Source organism: Marmota monax, unplaced genomic scaffold (genome assembly GCF_021218885.2).
Source record: "Marmota monax isolate L192 unplaced genomic scaffold, Marmota_monax_Labrador192_F-V1.1 WCK01_AAM20220418_F8-fsc00119, whole genome shotgun sequence".
Lineage (NCBI taxonomy): Eukaryota > Metazoa > Chordata > Mammalia > Rodentia > Sciuridae > Marmota > Marmota monax.
Window position 1 is genome coordinate 4831907 of NW_026694771.1, and position 22245 is coordinate 4854151.

Sequence of the window (22245 nt, forward strand, 5' to 3'; positions counted from 1 at the left end):
CATATAGCAAGGACTCTGCAACCCACACTGTGGAGCTCAGGTAAAGGCCGCCTGTCGCTGCGCTCTGGGCCCCGCCCCTCCCCATTTACCCGCCTTGGCCTCTCCCCCCTCCTCTGCCGCTCCACTTGGTCTCGCCCAGCTCCGCCCATCGTAAGCCCGCCCCGTCTCCAAGATGGCTGCTGCCATGCCGCCCGGCCCGGAGCCGTGGAACCGCGTGAGGATCCCTAAGGCGGGGAGCCAGAGCACCGTGACCGTGCGGGACCCTGGCGCCTCCTTGAGTGAGTGAGGGGTCTGCGAGGAGCGCCGACGTTTCCGGAGGAGCCTTCGGGCCGGCCGGCGCCCGTGGAGCGGGGCGGGACTTCCTGAGTCCGGGGAACGCTGGGAAGGGGCGCTGAGCTTCGCAGGGTGTTCCGCTGCACCGGGCAGTGTGCGGAGGGCATCTGTCGCCCCCGGTTCTGGTTGTTGTAGTGAACCCACGTGCTAATGCAGGGCCTGGCTGGAGGGGGTCAAGGGCCAAAGTGCAGCTCCGCGCCCAGATGACACAGCTGGCGCCGGATTAAAGTGCCGCCTGGGAACGGGTAGAGTTGGCTCAGGCCGCCCAGATCTTGCTCTTGGACAGTTAAACCACTCCGGCCCGAGGAGCTGGGGAGTCACCCAAGCACTCTGGACTTAAGGCACAATCTTGCTGGACCTTTGGCTCCTTATCTGTAAAACAAGAATTTGCCTCCCTTACCCCTAACTAGCATGATGGATCTCCTGATGCAAATTAGGAGAGTGCTCTGTGAACTCAAGTGTTAGTAACATGATATATTGCTGTTTTTGGCAGTAGGATATAGTAGGTAGGAGCCTGGGAAAGTTATTAAACCTTTTTGTGCCTAAGCTCATTTTCTAATGAGAGTAGAAATAGTACCTTCCTCTTCAAGTCTGTCTTGGGGAATGCGAGTCTGTACTATATGGTGATAGACAAATGCTAGCATTTGTTAAAATTACATTAATAGAAAAATTTAATGACGTTTATTAATATTAAATATAGCCTATCAAATAAATCATCATCCCCGCCCCATTCCCTTCCATCCATCCTCTCAGTTTACCAATTAATCTTCCTTCCTCTATTCAAGAACTTTTAAAATAGAATTCCCGTTAGGCACAGGACATTGACCAATTCACTTCTCATCCCCAAGGCAGCCTTTTCTGACTTCAGATATTTGGGACAGTAAGATAATTCTGCATGTTGTATACAAACCTGCCTTTGGGTTACCTCCACCTAGAGTGCTTGCGTTCCCTTAGAGCCATAGAACAGTTGACTTCTTTTACTTGACACCTTTGCAGATTAAGAAACTTCTGGGCACTGGTGTTCAGTCAGATATTCAACTAATATAACTTCTAGTGGACATGGTGGTTTCTCTTTTTAAATATGATCATCCTTCTGTTCGCATGAGAGATTGGTTCCAGAAACCCCTTGAGTTCCAAAAATCTGTAGATGCTCAAGTCCTTTATATAAAATGGTACAGTATTTGCATATAACCTACACACATTCTTCTCTATCTTTAAATAATTTCTAGATTACTTATAATACCTAAGTATAATGTAAATATCATGTAAATAGCTTTTATACTGTATTATTTAGGAAATAGTGACAAGAAAAAAGTCTATACATATTCAGTCAGATGGATTATCCCTCAACCTCAAATATTTTCAATCTGAGATTGGTTGAATCCATAGATTTCACCCATGGATATAAAGGACTGACTACATATTCTTGTCTTTTTATGGTACCAGGGATTGAATTCAGGAATGCTTAACCACTGAGCCACATCCCCAGCCCTTTTTTATTTTTTATTTTGAGACAGAGTCTTGCTGAGTTGTTTAAGGCCTCAATAATTTCCTGAGGCTGACTTTGAACTTGTGATCCTCCTGCCTCAGCCTCCTGAGTCTCTGGGATTACAGGTGTGAGTCACCATGCCCTGCTTTTGTCTTTCTTAAAAGTGATATCCGAATACAGTTTCTTTGACTTTAAAGGCTATGAATCTATCTGTTCTGTTTTGCTTACATGCATAGCAAAATGGGAGATTTAGAGAAGTATGTATGCCCAGCTTCAAAGTATTTAAAGTGTACACCAAATGAGTGACCGTATTCAGATGAGAAAAAAATTACTTAAGTCATGGTAAAATGCAGTGTAAAGATATATGTATTCTTGTAGAACAGATGTTCTCTTAATGATTTCTTGGAGTTTATATCATTGGTCACCATTTTCTAACTTCTCACTTATTTAGAATCCTTCGTTGTTTGTACAGTTGAGGTTGACTGTATTAATTTCATTTTTGATTGCTTTAAAACAAATAAGGAAAGGTATTTCTTCCAGTGTATTTTTCATATAGTATCCTTAATGTATAAATACATATTAAGTCTTATTAAATGTCTCTTCTTTAGACCTTTGCATTGCAGCTGTAATTAAAGAATGCCATCTTGTCACACGGTTGCTGAGGAGTCAACCCTTAGATGCAGAAGCAGATGTGTTATGTGCAGTCCTTTACAGCAATCACAACAGAATGGGCCGCCACAAACCTCATCTGGCCCTCAAACAGGTGAGGAGGAAGCCCTATGTTCAATGCCCAGATTGTTACTTGAAGAAGATGTAGATCACACTCTCACTATTTTATTATAATGGAAATCTCAGTAAATTACTTGTGATTTATAGGTCTGTAGCCCAGAGTTAAATGTGAGCCTTTCTGAAACCATTTCAAAAAAGTATTTTTTTTTTTTTTTTTGTTTGAAAGTAAGTATGTTTAGATTAATTCTTTCCCAGTTTTTTCTAATTAGGAAGTAAAAAAAAAACATTTTCGTTTTGTGCAATCTATGTAATAGTGCCTTTGCTTACCTCAAAGATAAAGTGATCAAGGCAGAAGTGTCAAATATTAACAAACAATTATCTGAGCATATTTAAATCCTAAAATCCTAAAAAGAACAATATTTTGGTTTATTGTGGGGCACATAATCTAATCAATAGTAAATGAATATATGGCAAGTTTTAGTATAAAGTGGTTTCCTGTAATTATTAGAGCTTAAGACAAAATTGGGTCCTGCAGCTTGGACTAAAACATAGAGTAGAGCCTCTTAAGCTACATTCATTATGTGTTCATTCATTTATTCACTTTATTTGTGTAACAGACACCTTGCAAATATTGTTTACAACTTTTTTGTGCCAGGCACTGAGCTCCGTGCTGGGTATATAGGAGTGAAAAAGACAAACATTGTCTCTAATCTTATAGACTCAACTTTCTTGTTAAATTTTTCCTCCCATTATTTAAGGCAAAAGGATGAAAAACTCTTCATTAAAGAAAGATCATGGATCATGGTCTTTTCCTAAAGATTCCCTAGGATAACTTTTATCTGAGTGGAAGTAATCCAAAAGCAAAATTATTAACTCTCAGATTTAACATATTTTCCTCCTGGCTTCTAGGTGGTATATAATCACCCAGTCAAAAAAATTTGGTGTTTTATTGTCTCAGTTTCTTCTTTTTGTGTAGCTCTCCCAACCAGTTTATAAGTTGGAACTTTCTCTGCATCTCCTCTTTAGTTCTGGCTGCCATTTTTGTGTTTAGACCTTTTCAGCATGTAGTTCTTATTACCCTAACTGATGTTTTTTTTAGTCTGGCTTACATTTTGGTGTATTCAATTTAACAAAACTAGGTTATTAACCATCCTAAAACAACTTTGATTTTTAGTAATTCTCCATTGTGTCCCGAATAAAGTCAAAACTCCTTCGTTTGGCTCCTGGTATACTCTAATGATCTAGCCTCATGAGCCTTTGTTAGCTCAGGCTTCTCTCTGGCCTTCATGTATCTTGTGTTCTGGCCAACCTGAACTTTTTTTTTTTTTTTTTTTTTAAAGCCGTACTGGAGATTGAACCTAAGAGCACTGTGCCACTGAGCTATGCTCCAAGTCTTTTCAGTCATCTTAAAAAAAAAAAAATTGAGATAGGGTCCTGCTGAGATGCTGAGAGTGACGTCAAACTTGCAATCCTCCTGTCTCAGCTTCTTGAGTCACTAGTATTACAGGAGTGCACCACCATGTCTGGACAGCCTGAATTCTTAATATATTTACTATGTTTGTTCCCTCTTTTGAAAGGCTGTCTCATCTTCTAAGTCCCCTGGCAGTGATAATTTTTTTCTTTCTAAGATGTAACATGAGTGTATGTTATGGCAATCCCATTTTGAGTTGCATTTTTATTATTAATAGTAAAGTTGAGTTATTTTTTGATTATTTACTGTCTCGGCTTCCCTTTCATTTCTCTTATAGCATTTAATACAATCTGTGTTGAGGTACAGTTATTTGTGTATATGTTCCTTATATCCTTTAGCAGGGAACTTGTCTCATAGTGTCTCTTGCTGCTGCAGCTGTTACTGTCACTGCTACTGCTGCCTTATATCTCTTTAACATTTCACAGTTTACAGAGAACTTTCACATACATTTTTACAAATGTGAGATTTAATATTTTCTCTTCAAAAGCCAGATACTGGGATTTGCCTCTTAACACTCCCTCAAATGGAGCACAAAAAATATTTTTGATTCCTCTTTTGTGTGACAATTCTTTGAGTGTAGTAAGACTTGTTATGTTCTTCCATGTCCTGTCTCTTCTTTGCTCAAGTTCTCAATTTTTTTTGGTCCTGTCTCTTGAATCACAGTTTATTTAGTTTACCAAGCACCTTACCTTCTTGGTTTGTTGTTACCTCTCTCAAAGAGTGGCGTTCAGATTTAAAAACTGAAAAAGATAGGAGCGGATCCTTAAATTCTTAAATAGAATTTAAGGATTGTTACTTTTAAGTATTATTCTGAAAATTGCTGTTAGATAGAATCCTTAACTTTCATTCAATTTCGTAGTATACATGTAACTCCAGCAAGATACTATTGTTGCTGGTACCAGTACACATCCAAATCTATATAGTCTTTAAATTATGGCTACAGTTCCATGCATACCCTTTGTGTGGAATTTCTTGATAACTACAGAATTCTTGGACCATTCTGTATAATGAGTAGCTCTTGCCATTTTAAAAAAATGGTATTTAGTGCCTACTTCTAAGAACTGGATTATACCGGTGATCAAAATGGACAAAATACAGTGTGGTGCTTAGAGAACATTTTGGAGAGAAAGGCAATGAATCAGTCAATTAGTTAATAATGATATGTCAGTGGTGGTAAGTGCTGTGAAGAAAAGGAGGGAATTGCAATTTTTAATAAAGTACATCAATTTTTATTTTAGCATTTAAATATTTTATATATCATCTTATTTTTACTACTAGAAATTGGAAAATGCCTTACTATATCTCCTAGCATGCTTCATTGAGATAACATTTGTTCAGTAACTCAGTCACTTTTCTCATATTTGTGGTACTTTATAGACTGTTGAAATTTAGTAGTTAATAATTTAATATCTTGTTTTAATGGCTTCACTATTATAAAGCATGTTGCTTCATCAAAATCATAATCAAATACTCATTTTGGCTCCTTTTATCACGTTCTGGCATTTAGTAATTTCTTAATCATTATCTTATTTGAGCAGTTTGTTGAGTAGGATAAATTCCATATTTGTAACCAGAAGCAATTGTTTTAGGTTTTGGATTTCTTTACCCTTAAACAAAAGGTATTCTGTAGTATATTTAGCTTGTTTTCACATTTTGAAAGTATGGTTTTTTTGCTTTCCTGGTCATATCAAGTGAACCTTGACTGCATTATACTGACTTGACCTGCTCTTTCTTTTTCAGGTTGAACAATGTTTAAAACGTTTAAAAAACATGAATTTGGAGGACTCAATTGAAGATGTATCTGAGCTGCTTTCTTCCACGTAGGTGGTCTATTGCTTTGTGTTGTGGTGGGCTGGGAACTTGATGTCCTGTCGTGTTTCCCCTTTAGATTTTCTCTGCTTGGTGGTGGGGTATAACCAGTTATACCTCAGCTATACAGTTTTGTTTTATATAAGGGGCATCTGGTGTTTGCGGTTATCTCCTTCTGTTGGTCTGTGGGAAAGAGTGGAGTAACTTTGAAAGCTGGATCACAATACGCTATATTGAAACATCAGTTGGTTATTATTGAGTATACTTTTTGAGCTTCTCTTGAAAACTGCTATAGAAATGTTTTTTTGTTTAAAAATGAAATAATGCACTTTTCTGTTTTTGTCAAGTGAAAGTCAGCCTGCATCTGCCAAAACGTGTGTCATCCCCAGCCAACCAGTGGTGGAATTGGTGTTGATGAAGGTTTTGGGAGCCTGCAAGTTGTTACTCCGCTTATTGGACTGCTGTTGCAAGGCATTTCTGTATCCTTTAATCTATTAAAATAACTTCCTGTGAGTGGGCATTGTCTGGATATATTTAACAGTATTTCTGTTTGAAAGCAAGGGCCTGATAAATGTTATAACCTGTGAGAATTTTAAAAATTTTGTTTTTTGGCCTTCTTTTCCTCGTAATTGGTGGATATGGCCATTGGCAGACATTCTTTCTCTAGCACATATTATCTTCAAAGCACTGGCAGCTAGAAAATTCTTAAGCTTAGAAGTTAAATTTAAGAACTTCTAAGTTATGTTGATTACTATATTTTTACATTTTTGTGACATTAAGGGGAACATGCTTTAAGTCTTCAAGACGATTCTTTTTACTTTCAATCTATTTCTTCTTTCATAATTATAACTTGCAAAGCACAGATTACTTTTGTTTTGTTTTCCCACCTTAAATTGATTCTCCAGCTTAACTGTGAAACATCTAGGATTGCAAGAGTTTATTATTTTAAATCTTGTGATGGTTGGGCTGGTGAGCAGATTCTGGTACGTACATGGCCTTTAACATAAAAATAACAGATTTTTATTTCTTTTTCATTTCTCTACCTCAATCTAGGTTCTTATTAGTAGTTTTTATATAGTTTCATTTCATATTGTTTTTTCATGGGATGCTGAAGGTGCAGGAGTCCCTTTCTTTATCTGATCAGTTTACTTTTGGTAGATTGGGAAGCTAAGTGCTGATGATTATGTCAAAGGAGTAGGCTTTGAATCTGAAACCAAAAAATTCAGCTTAACATTAAACAACTGAAGAAATGAATTCCTAGGATTTGGAATAAAAAAAATTGGTGGCAGAGATTGCATTGCAATGGGCTTTTTTTTTTGGTACTAGATATTTAACCAAGGGGCACTTTACCACTGAGCTACATCCCTAGTCCTTTTTTTAGGGGGTGGAGTGGGGAGGGACAGGGTCTTACTAAGGTGCTTAGGGCTTCACTTAGTTGCTAAGGCTGCTCTGGAATTTGTGATCTCCTGTCTCAGCTTCCTGAGCTGCCAGGATTAAAGGTATGTGCCATAACTGGTGGGGCTATTTAAAATAATGATATTCTTATACTGGCTATACCATGATTCTTTTTGCCACTTAGTTTCTAAGTTTTTTAAAAAATATTTTTAGCTGTAAATGGACACTATATCTTTATTTTTATTTGTTTATTTTTATGTGGTGCTGAGGATTGAACCCAGTGACTTACAGGTGCGAGGAAGAACTCTACCACTGAGCTAAACCCCAGCCCCTAGTTTCTAATTTTTAATGAAAGTGAAAAATACAATTTGATATTCCTTATGTGCTACAGATTTTCCTACCTCCTGAAACAGCACTGTTTTTAGAGGCCTGTTTAGTTGATGTAAAGAAAACTTGGCAATACTTGCAAACTAAAGAGACATTCTCTTGAATTTCCTAACATACATATTGTGAAAATGATTTGATGAATAGTTAGATTCAGAATTGGTTCATTAGCTCTAATTTTTGAATGTAAAACTGAAAAATGTAGAAAATTCTTTCTGCATTCAGTGACTGAAAACCTTGCTTTGTTGTCTTAACTTGGATCTATCATGTACTATTTCTTATCACTTTGCTTTTTATTCTGCTTTTTCTTAATCAGAGGGAATACCATTTGAATTACTGTCATTTATCTTAAAATGTTTAACGTTTGTTATTCTTTTCTGTAATGAAAAGAGATTTAACTTTTGCTGATTACAAGCATACATGCTTATCTTATAAAAAACATAAAAATGTGAAGTATTTGAAATTTGCTTAAAATCTCATCAAAATAAAACCACCTATTAAATTTTTATGTGCATTCTTTGACATAGCTCTCTACTCTTTGTTTTTGAGTATTGTTTTGTACTTGAATTTGTCTGTTGTGCTGGATTAAACCAACTACTTGCAACTTGCATAGTGGTGTTATTTTTAAATCTATACTGATAGAGCTTGATAACCATTTGTTTTCAGTTTTGAATCTTATAGTTTATTATGTAATCTACATTGTAATTACTAGCTAATCTATGAGCTCCTGTTCTTTCTAGGGTTCTCTATAAAGGTGTTTTAAGAAGGTTGATTTCTTTATATGAGCCATTGTTTGGATTACTTCAAGAAATCACTAGGATTCAACCCATGCCTTACTTTAAAGGTTTTACCTTTCCTTCTGATATTGCTGAATTTCTAGGACAGCCCTATCTTGAAGTCTTTAAGAAAAAAATGCCTACAGCTTTTGCAGCTAAAGGAGTAGCTAAGCTACTAAATAAACTCTTTTTAACAAAAGAACAATCTTCAAGGTCCAGCGAAGACACTTTACTTAGAATTTCCAAAAAAGCTAAACAAATGAAGACCAATATACAGAATAATGTGGATCTTGGACAGCCAGTAAAGAATGTCTTCAAAGGTAATTTGCTTTGATATAGTACATCTTCTAATTAAATAAAACTTTTAAAAGCATGATGTAGTCATACATTGTATAGAAAGAAATTCTCTGTCTCACTGCTGAATGTTAACCCACCCTGATTAGAGAGGTATAGTTACACCTATGTTTTCCAAGACTGAGCACTTAAAAGTTCTTTGTTAGAAATAGTTTTTTGCTTGTTTTATTCCCTTTATTTCTTTTGTAGTAACTTGGCAAGAAATGTGCACTTAAGAATTTGTTGGAGATTTGAAAATACCATTCCTAAGTTTTTCTGTCTGATTTTTCTACCTCCACAGAAAAATCTACAGGATTTGATGTGAGGTCTTTCTGCAAACAGCTGAAACACAAAGCCACTGAGGTTTGTCTGACTTAATTTAATACAGCTTTTGATTTCTGCTAATTTGTAGAGGATGTTACTCACCAAGAACAGGGAATAAATCCTAGTCCTCTGTTTATGCCCAGCTTTAAGGTTGGTGCCTTATTAGTTGTGTGTATGCTTTTGAATGAATAGAGGCAGGGAATTTTTTAATGCTTCCAGTTAATTCAGTTAATAGAATGCTTTCAGAAATGTTTTAGTAGGAGTTTCTTTAGAATTTTAAAGTGACCATAAGTATGGACTACACTACAGTTTAGTAAGAGTATGGGCTTTGCAATCAGACAGATGTTTTGAATCCTAGCCTTGGTTTATACTAGCTGTGTGACCTGTCAGTTCCCTGGTCTCTTCATACCTCTATTTTATAATAATAGTATGAACCTCACAGGGTGTGGATAGTTTAATACATACAAAGTGTTCAGTGGGATCTGGAGCGTGGTAAGCATTTAATTGGTGTTAGACATTACTAGCAATTGTCATCATTTTTATCATCCTCCTCATTTGTTATGAGGTTATTTTCTTCTTATTGAGTTCAAACTTTAACATGATTCCTCTCTTTAGTTAGTGCCTGTAAATTCTGTTTGTTCTGTACTTAACAACAGTTAAGTATGTCAGTGTCAACCCTTTTTCACCATGATAACTACTTGATTTTTATTATCCTTTATCTTTGTAAAATGTCTTTCTTCTCGTTTCATTTGTCGTTTTTCTTCTTCCATTCTATTTAATAATTATTAATCATTTCTAATAAGTCACAGTTTTTACAAGGACTTCAGATTGCCAGAGGGAGGGATAAAAATAATAGCTAATATTTTCTGTGCCTGACATTGCTCTAAATGTTTTATGTGCATTAACTCATGCAATCTTCTGAGAAGTCCTGTGAAGCAGATAATTTTATTACTGATTTCATGTTTCAGATGGGGAAATTGAGGCATAGAAAGACTTAAGAAATTGCCAGGCCACACACTGAATGAGTGGAAGAGCTGGATGCAGGCAGTATATTTTCTTTACTACTATTGCAGCCCCCAAATATTTTTAATTCAATTCTGTCTCAGAGAGCTATGGTACCTTGTGATCCTTGAAACTTTTGCAGCTTGTCCAGCTGCTTGTAGATGAGCTGGTTTTGAAACTGGTTGGTTGATGTCCCTTTCAAGAGTAATAACTACCATATTTTTAGAAGTTGACACTATTGTGCCATTTGCTTTTAAGGGTAAACTTGTTTTATTGATCACCAAACAAAATGTTGATGGGTCTCTACTTTTATATTTTGCATTTCTTTTTTAAGACGAGTGTGAGAAATTTAGAAAGAAGGTAAGCTTTGAAAGGAGAATAGAAGCAGACTTAGTAGGTGGCATGTTTTCATAGGAAATAGTAAAAGTTAGTAAAATCCAAACTTGACTTGATATATAGAAAGAAGGGATTGAAAAAATAAAGGTGCCTTGTAAGAAAATGGTTTAACTGAAATGGAAATGTTGCTCACTTAAGCATTTTTAACATGTTCACTCTTTGTTAATTAAATGATTGGTAGGTCTGCTTTGTTGGATACTTTGCAAGCTCCACGTCCCCCCATCCTCAAGTATTTTCAGTAACATTTATGACTCATTATTGAAGAAGGTTACTTAGCAGATAGACCAGCTTTGCGTTTAAAGGTTCTCAATCCAAACTGAAGTGTTTTTCCATTATTAGGCTTTGACTGGTATTTAACCATTTGGAGTTTCATTCTTGTGTGTATCTTGATGTGTGCACTAGAAATATTTATATTGAGTTTCATGGGTCCATCTAATTCAACTGTCTTAGTATAGAAATGGGGAAAAAACAAATTGTGCTAGGAGATGAGAATAAAAAATTAAGATTTTTAGGACAAAAGGATAATACAGCAAAGTTTTCCTTCTTTTAAAAAGACTGATTATTTTAAACTTCTGATTGAGTCAGCTTTCCTTCTTGTCATATATTTACAAATCATTAATGTATTTAATATATTTTCTTCATCTTTTCACATTTCAGGAGACCAGCTTTGAGTTTAAAGGTTCTCAATCTAAACTGAAGCCAACAAAACATTCTCAGAAAGTGATACGAACTACTCCTGCCAGAAATTTTGTGCAACGATTCCGAGAGGCCAAGACTTTCAAACAACTCTCTGAAGCAATTCAAATGGCAATTACATGGTGCAGGAGCACAAAACTCAAGGCTCAGGCTACCTTTCTGGGTAACAAACTTCTTAAAAGTAACAGGCTTAAACATGTGGAAGCTCAAGGTTATAGGTAAGGATATTACAAAAATTATATTTCTTTTTCTGTTGTTGCTTAGGGCAAAAGTATTTATATTCAAGTCTCTTTTCTTTAAAATAGGATGTCTAGCAGCTCTAACTGTGCTGAAAGTGAGATCTACTCAAATTGTAATTTCATTTCTTGCTTTTGTCATATGGGCATAGTTATGTTATTGGGAGAAAGAAAGCAAACTTAGGTTAATTGGACCTACTCACTAGTACTTTTTATCATTCCCATCTATTCATTCAGGAAGCATTAAGAATGTCTGGTGTGCAAAGCTTGAGGACACTGATGCAGGAGGAAGACTGGTCCTTAGGAAGCTTATGCTTTAGTGGGACAGGTGGCCTTTCTGCACACAGTGTAGTGAGATGAAGGTGTGAGCGCAGGAATGGGAGCCTGCACCTCAAGGTCCCCCACACCAGGCTGCCAGCATCCAGGGTCAAGCTAGATGTTCAGAGGAGTTACTCCTCATGTATTGATGTCTTTCTTTTCCTGTGATTTTTATACTCATAGAACTGTTTATGATTATAGGCCAGTGTTGCCTGAAGCATTATTTGAAGTTATAGCTACTTCAGGGCTCTTATTTTTACTGAAAATAATAGATGCTGATGGTACCAATTCACACATAGACAGGCATAAAGATCCTTATTCCTTTCACAGAGGCAGTTATCACTCTGACTAGTTTTTTATGTTCAATAAATATTCTATCACACACCGTAATTTCTTACTGATAGCCATAAACATGTAACTACCCAGGGCTTTATAATGTTTCTTGTGGATGAACCACCGTAACTGTCTGAAATTTAAGGTTTGTTTTAAAAATTATGAAAAAGATATTTCTACTTTAGAAAAAATGTGGTATATAATGGGGATTTTTGTAGCAAATTCTCACAACGATGCTTGGGAGAAGTTGTTGAATATTCCTAGGGATGAACTAGAAGGTTTTTAACATTGGGATCCCCTAGAGGTCTATAGTCATCTTAAAGGGATGTATTCTAGGGTTGGAAACAGCTAGAGATGGTGAGAGGCCCTTTATTCAAGATTGGGTTGGATGAGGCAGAGATGATGATTAAAAGTTAATGAGAAATGGGAAATAACCAGGGAATGAAATTGACCAAATTATGTTATGCAAGTATGAAAGTGTCATGATTCCACTATTATGTATAATTGCAAAGCATAATAAAAATCATTAAACAAAGAGGGGAAAAAAAAAAGATCTCATCAGCTTACCTGAAGGGGACAGCTCTGAATGTCTGTGGAAGGAAGGGAGGGAGGGAGGGAGGGAGGGAGGGAGGGAGGGAAGGAGTTAATGAGAACAATCACAAAGTTGTTTATTGGTTAAGCCACTATAGTCTGTACTTCCCTAAGTGTAGTCCTCTTTCACATTGTCCTATTTAGCTGTTTCATTTTTTTTGTACTACACTTTATATTTAATTTCCACAATAACTCCATGAGGTAGGCAGCATTATTCTCATTTTATAGATGAGGAAATGGAGGATTTTTGCATAAGGTGTAATTACTGGAGGCTTAGAACTCAATTCAGGTTCTCTAATTCCTGTTCCTATTCATTCTCTCTTCATTTCAATATAAGAGTTACACCTACACTTTCTCTGTTAAATGTCACCACTTAGAGTAAGAATAGTTTCGAAACAGAGATCATGGATTACTTCAAATGTTTGTATTTGTTTTAAAAGTAACAAGGGAAGTGGGATAGGGAGTGTAGACCTATGTTAATATTTTAAAATTTGGCCATTACAGTGAGGCAGTTCAGTAAGCATTGATGAACCTATGGTAGTGCACCCTATTTAGAAACAAAAATACCTTTTAGAATCAACTGTTTGAATTCAGAATTTTGAACACTTGAAGATGATGTGCTATAGACTGCATTTCAGGTAGCTCAAGGCTACCTGAAGTTTGTATGGCAGAGGACCTGATTCCTTTTTTCTTGTTCATTTCCTCTGTCAACATGAGTTGCTTGTCCAGATGTGGATAACTGTGTACTGATGGATTTTTTTCACTTGTGATGTTTTGCATTTCCACTTCTGATACACTATGAGGGCAGAGTTGATCATTCAGCAAAACAAAGACACATCTGCCTATAATCTGAATCAGAGGGAGGTTTTGCTCTGAAAATTTGAAACTCCAGTTTCCTTATTTCCTTCTTTTATGATTCTGAGATTATACATAGGGAGAGGACTTGTAAATAAATTGTGTCCTTTTCTGTAGGAAGTTGGTAGAAAGGAAATGTGTTTAAAAAGTGCTTGAATTATTTGCATCTCAAAAAGTTCAGACTTTTTTTCTTTTTGTCCTTTAGTTTGCCAAAGAAACTAGAGTGCATAAAAACATCTATTAGCAACTGTCTTCTTCGTGGCTCAGGAATCAAAACTTCAAAGTATCATCTGAGACAAAGGAGATCACAGAATAAATTTTTTCTGAGACAAAGGAAACCACAGAGAAAGTTGCAGTCAATTCATCTGAAGGAAATACAGCAGTTCTCTTCAAAGAGTGCTACAGACACCAGTGCTAAGTGGAGACTCTCATGCCATACAGTTCAGAGAACTGATCCTGGTCCTAACAGTAAGCAGCTCTTGAGTAGCAGACTTTCAAGTCCTGTCAAACAAACTAAGGAGCAACAGATTCATGAGAACCTCCTAGGAAGCAATGGAAGTGAATGTGATTCATGGATAAAAACACAAATAAACAAAGAGAGTATGCCAGAATCTGTTAAGGAGACAGATGACATTGATGACATTTTTGCTTTAATGGGAGTTTAGATGTTCATATGTGAGACTTTTAAAGTAGTTAACAATCTGAGTCAGTCTTCTGCTGTTTTAAGAGGAGCTGCTTCTGTGTAACATCACATAGGAGTTCATTTTGGTTCAGTAAACATTTATAGTTGCTTTGTGCCATTTATCAACAAGTGTTTATTTTGTTTTGACTACATGACAGGTATTAAGATGAAAAGTCTGTCAGTCTGCCCTTGAGAAACAAATGTAATTCCTTGACTGGGGCTGATAGGTCCCTAAAAATTTGAATAGTTTTATGATTTACCAGGGAATGAAGACCTGAATAATAAAGTTTGCAAAAACTCCTGTGCCTTAAGGTAAATGGGGAGTAAATTGGAGACTAGCAAGGAAGTACCCTTGAGGGTCACTTAGTCCTTTAAGTCCACCTCTAAATACCAATGTTTATAGCTTCCATCCATTGTGCTGTCTTGTTTATGTATTAGACTGAATTATCAAAAAGACTTAAATGTTTTGTCAGTAATTTGTATTTATTACCAGAGACAGGGAACAACCATTATTTCTCTTCATTTGTTCACCTTATCCCACAGGAGGGTACATTAAAATACTTTTGAAGATTTTCAATAGATTTTTAGTTATTTGTTAATATTGTTGATGTGGTACCAATCAAGGATTTTTTTTCTCCCTAGTAAACCTTTTCCATTAGGGATATAAGATGGCTTGTGGTTACATGTGAAATGCAACAGGATAACAAAGAAGTATTAGGAGACACAAAATATGCCCTGGAATAAAGGTATAATTTGTCGTTGGGTGCTGATGATATCTGGTATTTGCATGTGTTTGTACAATTGGCCTGAGAGGCTAAATCTTCATGTATTTCCAAATAATGATGTGAAATTTAAGGTATTGCTCAAATGTACAGACTTGACTGGAGTTAAGTTATTATGCTTCTCAGGTAGCCTTAAGTTTTATGTTGTTTCAGAGACAGGAAAAGAATACAGTGCCCTCACATATTCTGCATCCTTCCTTTCCTCAGCCATCCTACCATTTTTTTCCTCTGTATTTCCTTTCCATTTTTTACCCACCTTTGTTCTTTCCATCTGTTTTCTTCATTTTCTCACTTATCTGTATCAGTGGTTCTTGAACTTTTCATTTTTTTGAGTCACCTGGTAAGTTATTTAAAAATAGAATCATAGCCTCTTCTCTTAGATTGATAAACATGGACCAGGGATGAGGCCAGAAGTCTGCATGTTTATTTTAATAAGGAGCTCAGGAGATTTTGATTCAAGTGACCCCAAATCCAGAGCCAATGATATAAATACTGGTTAGCTTCTCTCCTGAAACACTGTTAAACATCCTGTTTTTAATTTGGAATTCTTAATTTCTAGACTAACTATTCCTTCTGGCCTTTTGACAAATGGCAGTAAGTAGCTACTTGGTGCCTTAAAACATGGACAGTGACATACACATACCACTCCATCTTCTGCCATGTGAAGCCTAAGGACTGCTAGCAAGAAAGCTATCACCAGGAAAGAACCCTCAACCTTGTTCCCCTAGGACCATAAACCAACATAAATCTCTTTTCTTGATAACTCTGAAGAAAAATTATCAAAAATTCCAGGACAATATCAAGGATGTTGTATTCATGACAATCTAGAAATGTGATCAGTGTCTAAATGGCTTTGTATCCTGTGTATTTCCTTTACATATTGGGAAATGAAGGTAAATTAGTAAGAGAAGAGTTGGTGTAGAATAGCTTTGTCACCCTAGGTCCCGGTTTATTTTGGGGAATTGTTAATATTCAAACACCTATTTACTATCCCAAGAAACTTCTTGGAAGATTTCACATCCTAATTTCTAATTTAGAAGATAAAATGAAAGGTCCCTACATTTAAAAAAAATTTTTTTAGTTGTAGGTGGACACAATAACTTCATTTTATTTTTATGTGGTGCTGAGGATTGAACCCAATGATGCCTCATGCATGCTAGGCGAGCACTCTACCACTGAGCCATAACTAACTACCCAGTCCTAGAATTAAGATTTAAGGTCAGTCTTGCTGCTGCTTTTACTTTGATGTGATTCCACTGAGCTAGTCAGTTTTCCTATGTGTAAGTTTCAGCATCTGAAGTGGCATTTTTGTTCAAAAATCATGAATTTTTATAGTTGAAAGAAACTTTGGTTATCATCCCTCATAAAAACCAGAGTGGTTCAGTGAGTTTAGGTTGAGTTATAAAGCCTGGGTTGGACTATCAGCTGAGCATTTTTTTCTACAAACCTTTGGGTTAATCATCTTCATTGCTTCCGTTTTCCTTTACAAATTAATCTTGCTTAAAGCTCATTTTTGTTTTTCACTAGAGAATATGTCAATTCCTTAATGACAATGTTTTATAATAAATACCTATGACTTTTGCTATATTCCTTGGTTAGTTTGAATTTACAAATATGTAGCCATATATCACCTCATGTAATACCATTTCAATCTTAATATATTGTTTATGTCATTATAGTTACAAATGAATTTAAGAGAACTAAGTAATTTTCCCAAGGACCTAGATATTAGATCTGGAACTTAAACTTAAATTCTTGTTTTTTTTTTATTCTAATCTTGGGTTTACCTAAAGGTGAATGATTCCAGGCTGAAATGATTGGTGTTCCAACATGGACTGACAAGTTTTACCAAGAATAATTCTTTTAATACTCAACTAAGGACTTAGGAAAAAATTAATTATAAGCATACAGCAGTATCCTTCAACTTACCTATTAATGCTTAACAGAAAAGCAGCTACTTTTATTTAGTCCATTTTAATATTAAAAAAATATACATGATAGACATTTTCTTTAAAAGATAAGCTCAATAAATAACATGGCAAACCTTTCTCTACATAGTAGTAATAGGTTTTCATTTTATGGATTTTTAAAAATATGCTCTTGCTTGTCACTTTGTTAAAATAGGAAAACCAACTAGCATTTGTTCTACTGAACAGATAATTATTTATAAACCCTTTGTCCCCCAGGCACCAATTCATTCTTATTTTGAGAAGATGCAAGTTTTAAAGCTTGCATCCCCTGAAGTGATCCTCCTGCAAGTTACAGATATACAACATTTAAAACAATATTGAAATTTTTCTAGATGTTGAACTCTAGTGGCACACAGAATTTTGAAACTTCATCTTTGAAACTAATGGATACCATTAGTTAAGATTTCCTGTTATATTAGCTATAAAACATTTCAGCAGATGGATTCCAGAATAGGTCACAGCACTGTGAAAAGAAAAGAAAAATATTTTTTTTCTTTACCTCAGAGGTAGTAACAGATCTTAATTATCTCACTTAAAGTTATTTACAAACTTTTGTGATTCCATGTATGAAGCAAAATGTCTTTTAATTTGTTCTGCCTTTACTCTGTTCCCTCAGCTTCTTACAGGATTTATTATCTGATGATCCACAGTATCTGCTCCATTTCCCTCATAATTCTAAAAATTTTACTGTACCTTTTATTTTACTATTTCCCAGAATTAGTTTTGATATTTTTAGTTTGTTGTTTTCATAACAAAAATTCCACCACCTTGATAATTCAGAACTTTCTTTAGGTTTTTTATCTTTTTTAAAAAATCACCCTCCATTATTGTAAGTTTTGTTTACCTGTCTCTCTCTATCCAATCATTAAGCCATTCCTCCCAACCTTCCTGTCCATCCATCCATCTATCCATGGAGCTCAACCACATCAATTCTCAGGTTTTTTTTAAATACATTATGATTTTATATATAGGTAGAATATTTCCTACAGTATCACTAATTCCTTTCATAATTAAGTAAGCATTTCCTGGTCAAAGGTGCTTCCTTGAGAAAAGCCCATAATGATTCTTATAATTGGAGTTACACGTACATAAACATTTAAAGAGAGACACAAGTTGGATGGTTCAAACAGTATGAAACCCTGAATTTATGTGTAACAAACATTTCTGTCAGCTCATAATTTTCTCTGTCCTTAAAATCAGTTCTCATTCACTTGGAATTTTACACATAGACAACTACAGAAGCAATTTTATAGTGCCTACTTATATATTTCTTCCATACCATTTATGAAACAGATTGATCTCAGTATTCAATCTTAGGGAAGCCTTTCACCATTGATATTTTCTAGGCTGCTGGGTTAGAGTTCATACATAAAGATTAGCACTTGACCTTTGCCTACAAGCTTGAAAACCAAACCTTGCCAGACTAAATGTCTACCACACAATTCACCGTTCTCCTACCACAAGCAAACGAAGAATACCTGATTTCTTTATAATGACCATTTGTGAATAGGCCAAACTCTCTTCTGAAGGCCTCACCATAGGGTTGGTCATGCAAGTAAAAGCAGGAAGTCCATACATCTATTTTCTGCATGGGGTTTTGGAAGCTGTGAGTACATTCCTATAAATGGTCACTGTTACAGTGAATGCTTAAGCTCTTGAAGCTCAGTAGGCTGTCATGTCTCAGTTCTTAAAATGTGAGTGGTGTAAGACTTTAATCATTAATCACCTGTGTTGAGGATGGATGGTAGCAGCAGTGATTCCAAGGTCATGCTGGCAGAGAAAGTTGGCATATCTAAAGAAGAAAATGTCCCTAAAAAGTACCAGAAATCTGATAATCTGGGTCACAGGCCTGACTCTGCCATCCACTATCGACTGGCATTATTAAACTTAACATTATTATATGCCTCATCTGTATGGCAATTACATTCTAGCATCACATTTTTACCGGAGAGAGAAAAGACTCAGAAAATGAAATAAGCTGCTTTAAAAGCCATAACCAAGAAGTACAGGAACTATGCTATGTAAGATCAGAGTGGTCTGACCACTATTTAGCAAATAACTGCAATTCTCAATTTCTCTGATTTGCAACCTTGTCTGTGAAATTGGCATGTTTACTATGAGGATCAATGAAGTATTTTGAATGCTTAATAGCCTCCCTTCAAAACCATCTGTTTTCAGACGTCCTAATTGTTCTTAATGTCAAGTCACAATCTGACAGGAATGGTCTAGTGGCACAGAGCCCACAGAAATATGGGACTATTCCTTGATCACTGCCTTGTTTTGAACATTGTAAGTCCACTGATGTAGCCTAAAAAAAGACCCAAATTTTCTTCCAGTCACATGTGGTAGTTCAAACTCAACTTATGGTCAACTAAAACAATATTTTTCAACAAATGATTTTGTTTAGCCATGATGTGCTAATCTTATGTTTGAGTGATCTTTTTAGCTGAAGTCTCACTTCCTTCTTATTAAACAGTTAAAAGAAATAGCTGTTTTTATGACAATGCCCAGAGCTCTAAGAATTAAGATTTCTCTCCAATCTCTACGAATTTCCATTATGTATGTGGGACAGACAAAAGAACTGGATAGATAACTGAATGTAAGTCAAAAGAGAACAGCATTTTGTAGGAATGAAGGAAGAAGGGTTCTGATACGCATATTCATAATTATAATTTAAATCGGATCCAGATTGGTAGGACCTAAAAAGCCTGCTTATGGACATCTAGGTTTTATCTGGTTTCATTATTTTCTTGTAGCAACTAGCATAGTGCCTTCCACAAACAAGTCAGAGAAAGGAAACAACAGGAGTGGTGCTCTATCTCTGCCACAGTATGTTACTTATTGTACCCAAGATACACCACGAAAGTACAAACCCATGCTTTGTCATGAAACCACATCATAACATATCAAAAATTACCAGCTCAGGAAATAACCATTCTGTCTGCTACCACTGTTTAATCTGAACTCATATGAACCATTTTTTCCTTCCTATCTATCCTTTTTAAAGGAAAAATGTAAAAGGAAAAATTTAGTCCCTCTTAGCCTGACTGGGCTTTTTATTATAAACACAATTATTTCTCTTTGAAATTAAGAAAGAGACCTTTATTGTGGCTGTTTTTAAAAAGTCAAATTTTCATTTCTGCCATGGTCTAGAGTTGAGCTAGGCTGAGGCAGAAATAAAATGAAATGCCTTTAAGGAAGATCCGATGAGAAAGAATAAAAGGAAAAAAAAATATATAAGTACTAAAAGACTGTACCAACAAATCATGGCTAAGTACATAGTCTTTCAAATTTTAAGTGATACCTCAATTTAAGAAACACTTACTTAATATTAAAGGTTTTAAATATATAAAGTTATTAGAACAATTCAACTCTTACCTTACAGGAAACAATTGAGGAAAACATCCTTGTGTTTGAGTGTTGACAAATTTCTGGATCTGAAGTACTTGTTTTAAAAGATGTCCTTTGGAAGATTTGTCAATTTTTGTTAATACCATCTATAGGAAAATAAAATTAGAAATAAAATATTTCTTAATATGCAGTTATACATATTTTAACTACAAATTTTCAGTTACAACTAAGTGACCCATGCATATTTCTAAATCTTTCTAGACCCATTTTCTCATCTACAAAATAAAAACAATAACCCAGAAAGAAGTTGCTCTGAAGATGAAATCTGTTAATATGTATAACATAAAGTGCACATTATGTGTCTGTGATTTAACAGTGTTATTTATTTTTTAGCATTTTTTTAGTTGTAGATGGACACAATATCTTTGTTTTATTTATTTTTTTATGTAGTACTGAGGATGGAATCCAGTGCCTCATGCATGTGAGGCAAGCTCTCAACCACTGAGCTACAACCCCAGCCCTTAACAGTGTTTTAATTACACAGAGCCACCATACCATGGACTTAAGATTAATAAGAAGGATCCTGGAGCCATATCTGTAATTGCTATCAGCTATTTCATATGATTATAATATGTCTTGTGATAAAAGATATATAAATGAATATTATTAGGTTGATTTATTAAAACTGCAAACTTAAGATCATTTTGAGTTATAAAATGGTCCAGCCTAATAAGTGATATTCTAAAAGAAAAATTTGAAATTGGGCTATTTGTAGATTTTATCTATTATAGTTACAACCCAGTTAAATGTTAGAATTTTACTTGTCCAAATACAGCTATATACTGGAGAAACATTAAAGCATGGATGCTTAAAAATCCATTAAGATGTAAAACACTGATCCATCAGGTTTTCTTGGAAGCATTTCTATAAAATTAAATTTCGTGATGAATCATTTATGCCTTTTACAAATAAAAATGCTAATGGCAAAAGGAGTGAGAATTCAGAAAAGTGTATGGTTTCTAATGACCTATGAATCAACTCAAATAGGAGTCTTTCCTCACAAAGGCAAATGTGCTGAAATACATACATGCATGGACATGTAAAAATATATATGAATATATGTGTGTGTGTGTATATATACATATATTCACATTTCCTCAGTTAAAGCTTAGTAAAATATGATTTTACAAACTGGTACCTATGATACAAAATTATGAAAGCTATTACTTAATAAAATCAATTTGACAATATTTAGGCATTTTTACTATGTAAGACTATCATCCTTTGATGCCTTATGAGTTATTCTGATTTACAGAATTTTCGCAAACCCCAAGATTTTCACAACCTAAAGAAGATAAAAAAAGTGGCTATTAATATGATTTGATTTAAACTCCACTGTTATATTTTAATCATTTTCTAACACTTGGTGGAAAATAATCTAAGGTCATTAAGTTCTTCACTTTTCTTTATAAAGGAACTTTAAGAATGCTATTTTATCTGGAAATATAAGGAAATAAAATCAATATGGATTCTAGCCTGCTAATCTGTATTTTATTCTAGGTGAGATGACAGAAACAGTGTTAGTAAGATATTCCCAGAAGTAATTCTGTTTCTTTAAGGGTACAAAAATCATACTGTGTGTGCTGGAGTCTGCTATATTCTTGGAATGATTTTTAAATTCCAAAATAAGTTCACAAATTTTTCAGTTTGTACTTCTATTACATTTGGTAAGTATTATCTGCCAAGCTGCTGTTAAAGAGCTATTAACATGTTTTATTTCCATATTTAAAAAAAAAAAAGGAAAAGCAAAGCACTTAGGAACACTAAATGAACAGCTTAAAACACTTTTACTTTAATTATAATTTAAAAAACTTAAAACTGAGAGAAAGAAAAATGAACAAAAGTGCCACTCTACATAAAGTGCCAACATAAAGTCACTTTCCTTTGTATTTTGAGAGGGAAAGACCTATTCATTCATTTAAATGTTTGC

At 35.1% G+C, this 22245-nt stretch overlaps 2 protein-coding genes across 5 annotated transcripts in view; one reads left to right on the forward strand and one right to left on the reverse strand.

Annotated features, from left to right (window-relative positions):
* Gtpbp8 (GTP binding protein 8 (putative)) overlaps positions 1 to 22245 on the reverse strand; it is a 35263-nt gene that overhangs the window by 7870 nt on the left and 5148 nt on the right. For 2 of the 4 annotated variants that reach the window (XR_009225024.1, XM_058572878.1), the window contains exon 5: positions 20283 to 20401. Coding sequence is in view for 3 of the 4 variants with exons in the window: in XM_058572878.1 (XP_058428861.1) it covers positions 20283 to 20401 (119 nt within the window). In the remaining variant the exon portion in view is untranslated. Of the gene's footprint in view, positions 1 to 11320; positions 12615 to 16866; positions 17368 to 20282; positions 20402 to 22245 lie in introns of those variants that run through there. The other 2 variants (XM_058572879.1, XM_046425175.2) reach the window with 2 other exon arrangements.
* Positions 156 to 16521, forward strand: Nepro (nucleolus and neural progenitor protein). The gene is made up of 9 exons (XM_046425172.1): positions 156 to 278; positions 2431 to 2585; positions 5763 to 5842; positions 6179 to 6310; positions 6737 to 6814; positions 8351 to 8706; positions 9021 to 9082; positions 11099 to 11355; positions 13676 to 16521. Exons 1-9 carry the CDS (start codon positions 173 to 175, stop codon positions 14133 to 14135), a joined length of 1686 nt encoding a protein of 561 aa, XP_046281128.1. The 5' UTR covers positions 156 to 172; the 3' UTR covers positions 14136 to 16521.

What these genes read in the sequence shown, in the direction of transcription:
- Nepro (XM_046425172.1), top strand. Translation starts at nt 173, where the DNA reads ATGGCTGCTGCCATGCCGCCCGGCCCGGAGCCGTGGAACCGCGTGAGG. An exon ending in TGCTGTTGCAAGGCATTTCT is followed by an intron (nt 6,311 to 6,736) that starts GTATCCTTTAAT and finishes TTGATTCTCCAG; the next exon opens with CTTAACTGTGAAACATCTAG. An exon ending in AGTAAAGAATGTCTTCAAAG is followed by an intron (nt 8,707 to 9,020) that starts GTAATTTGCTTT and finishes CTACCTCCACAG; the next exon opens with AAAAATCTACAGGATTTGAT.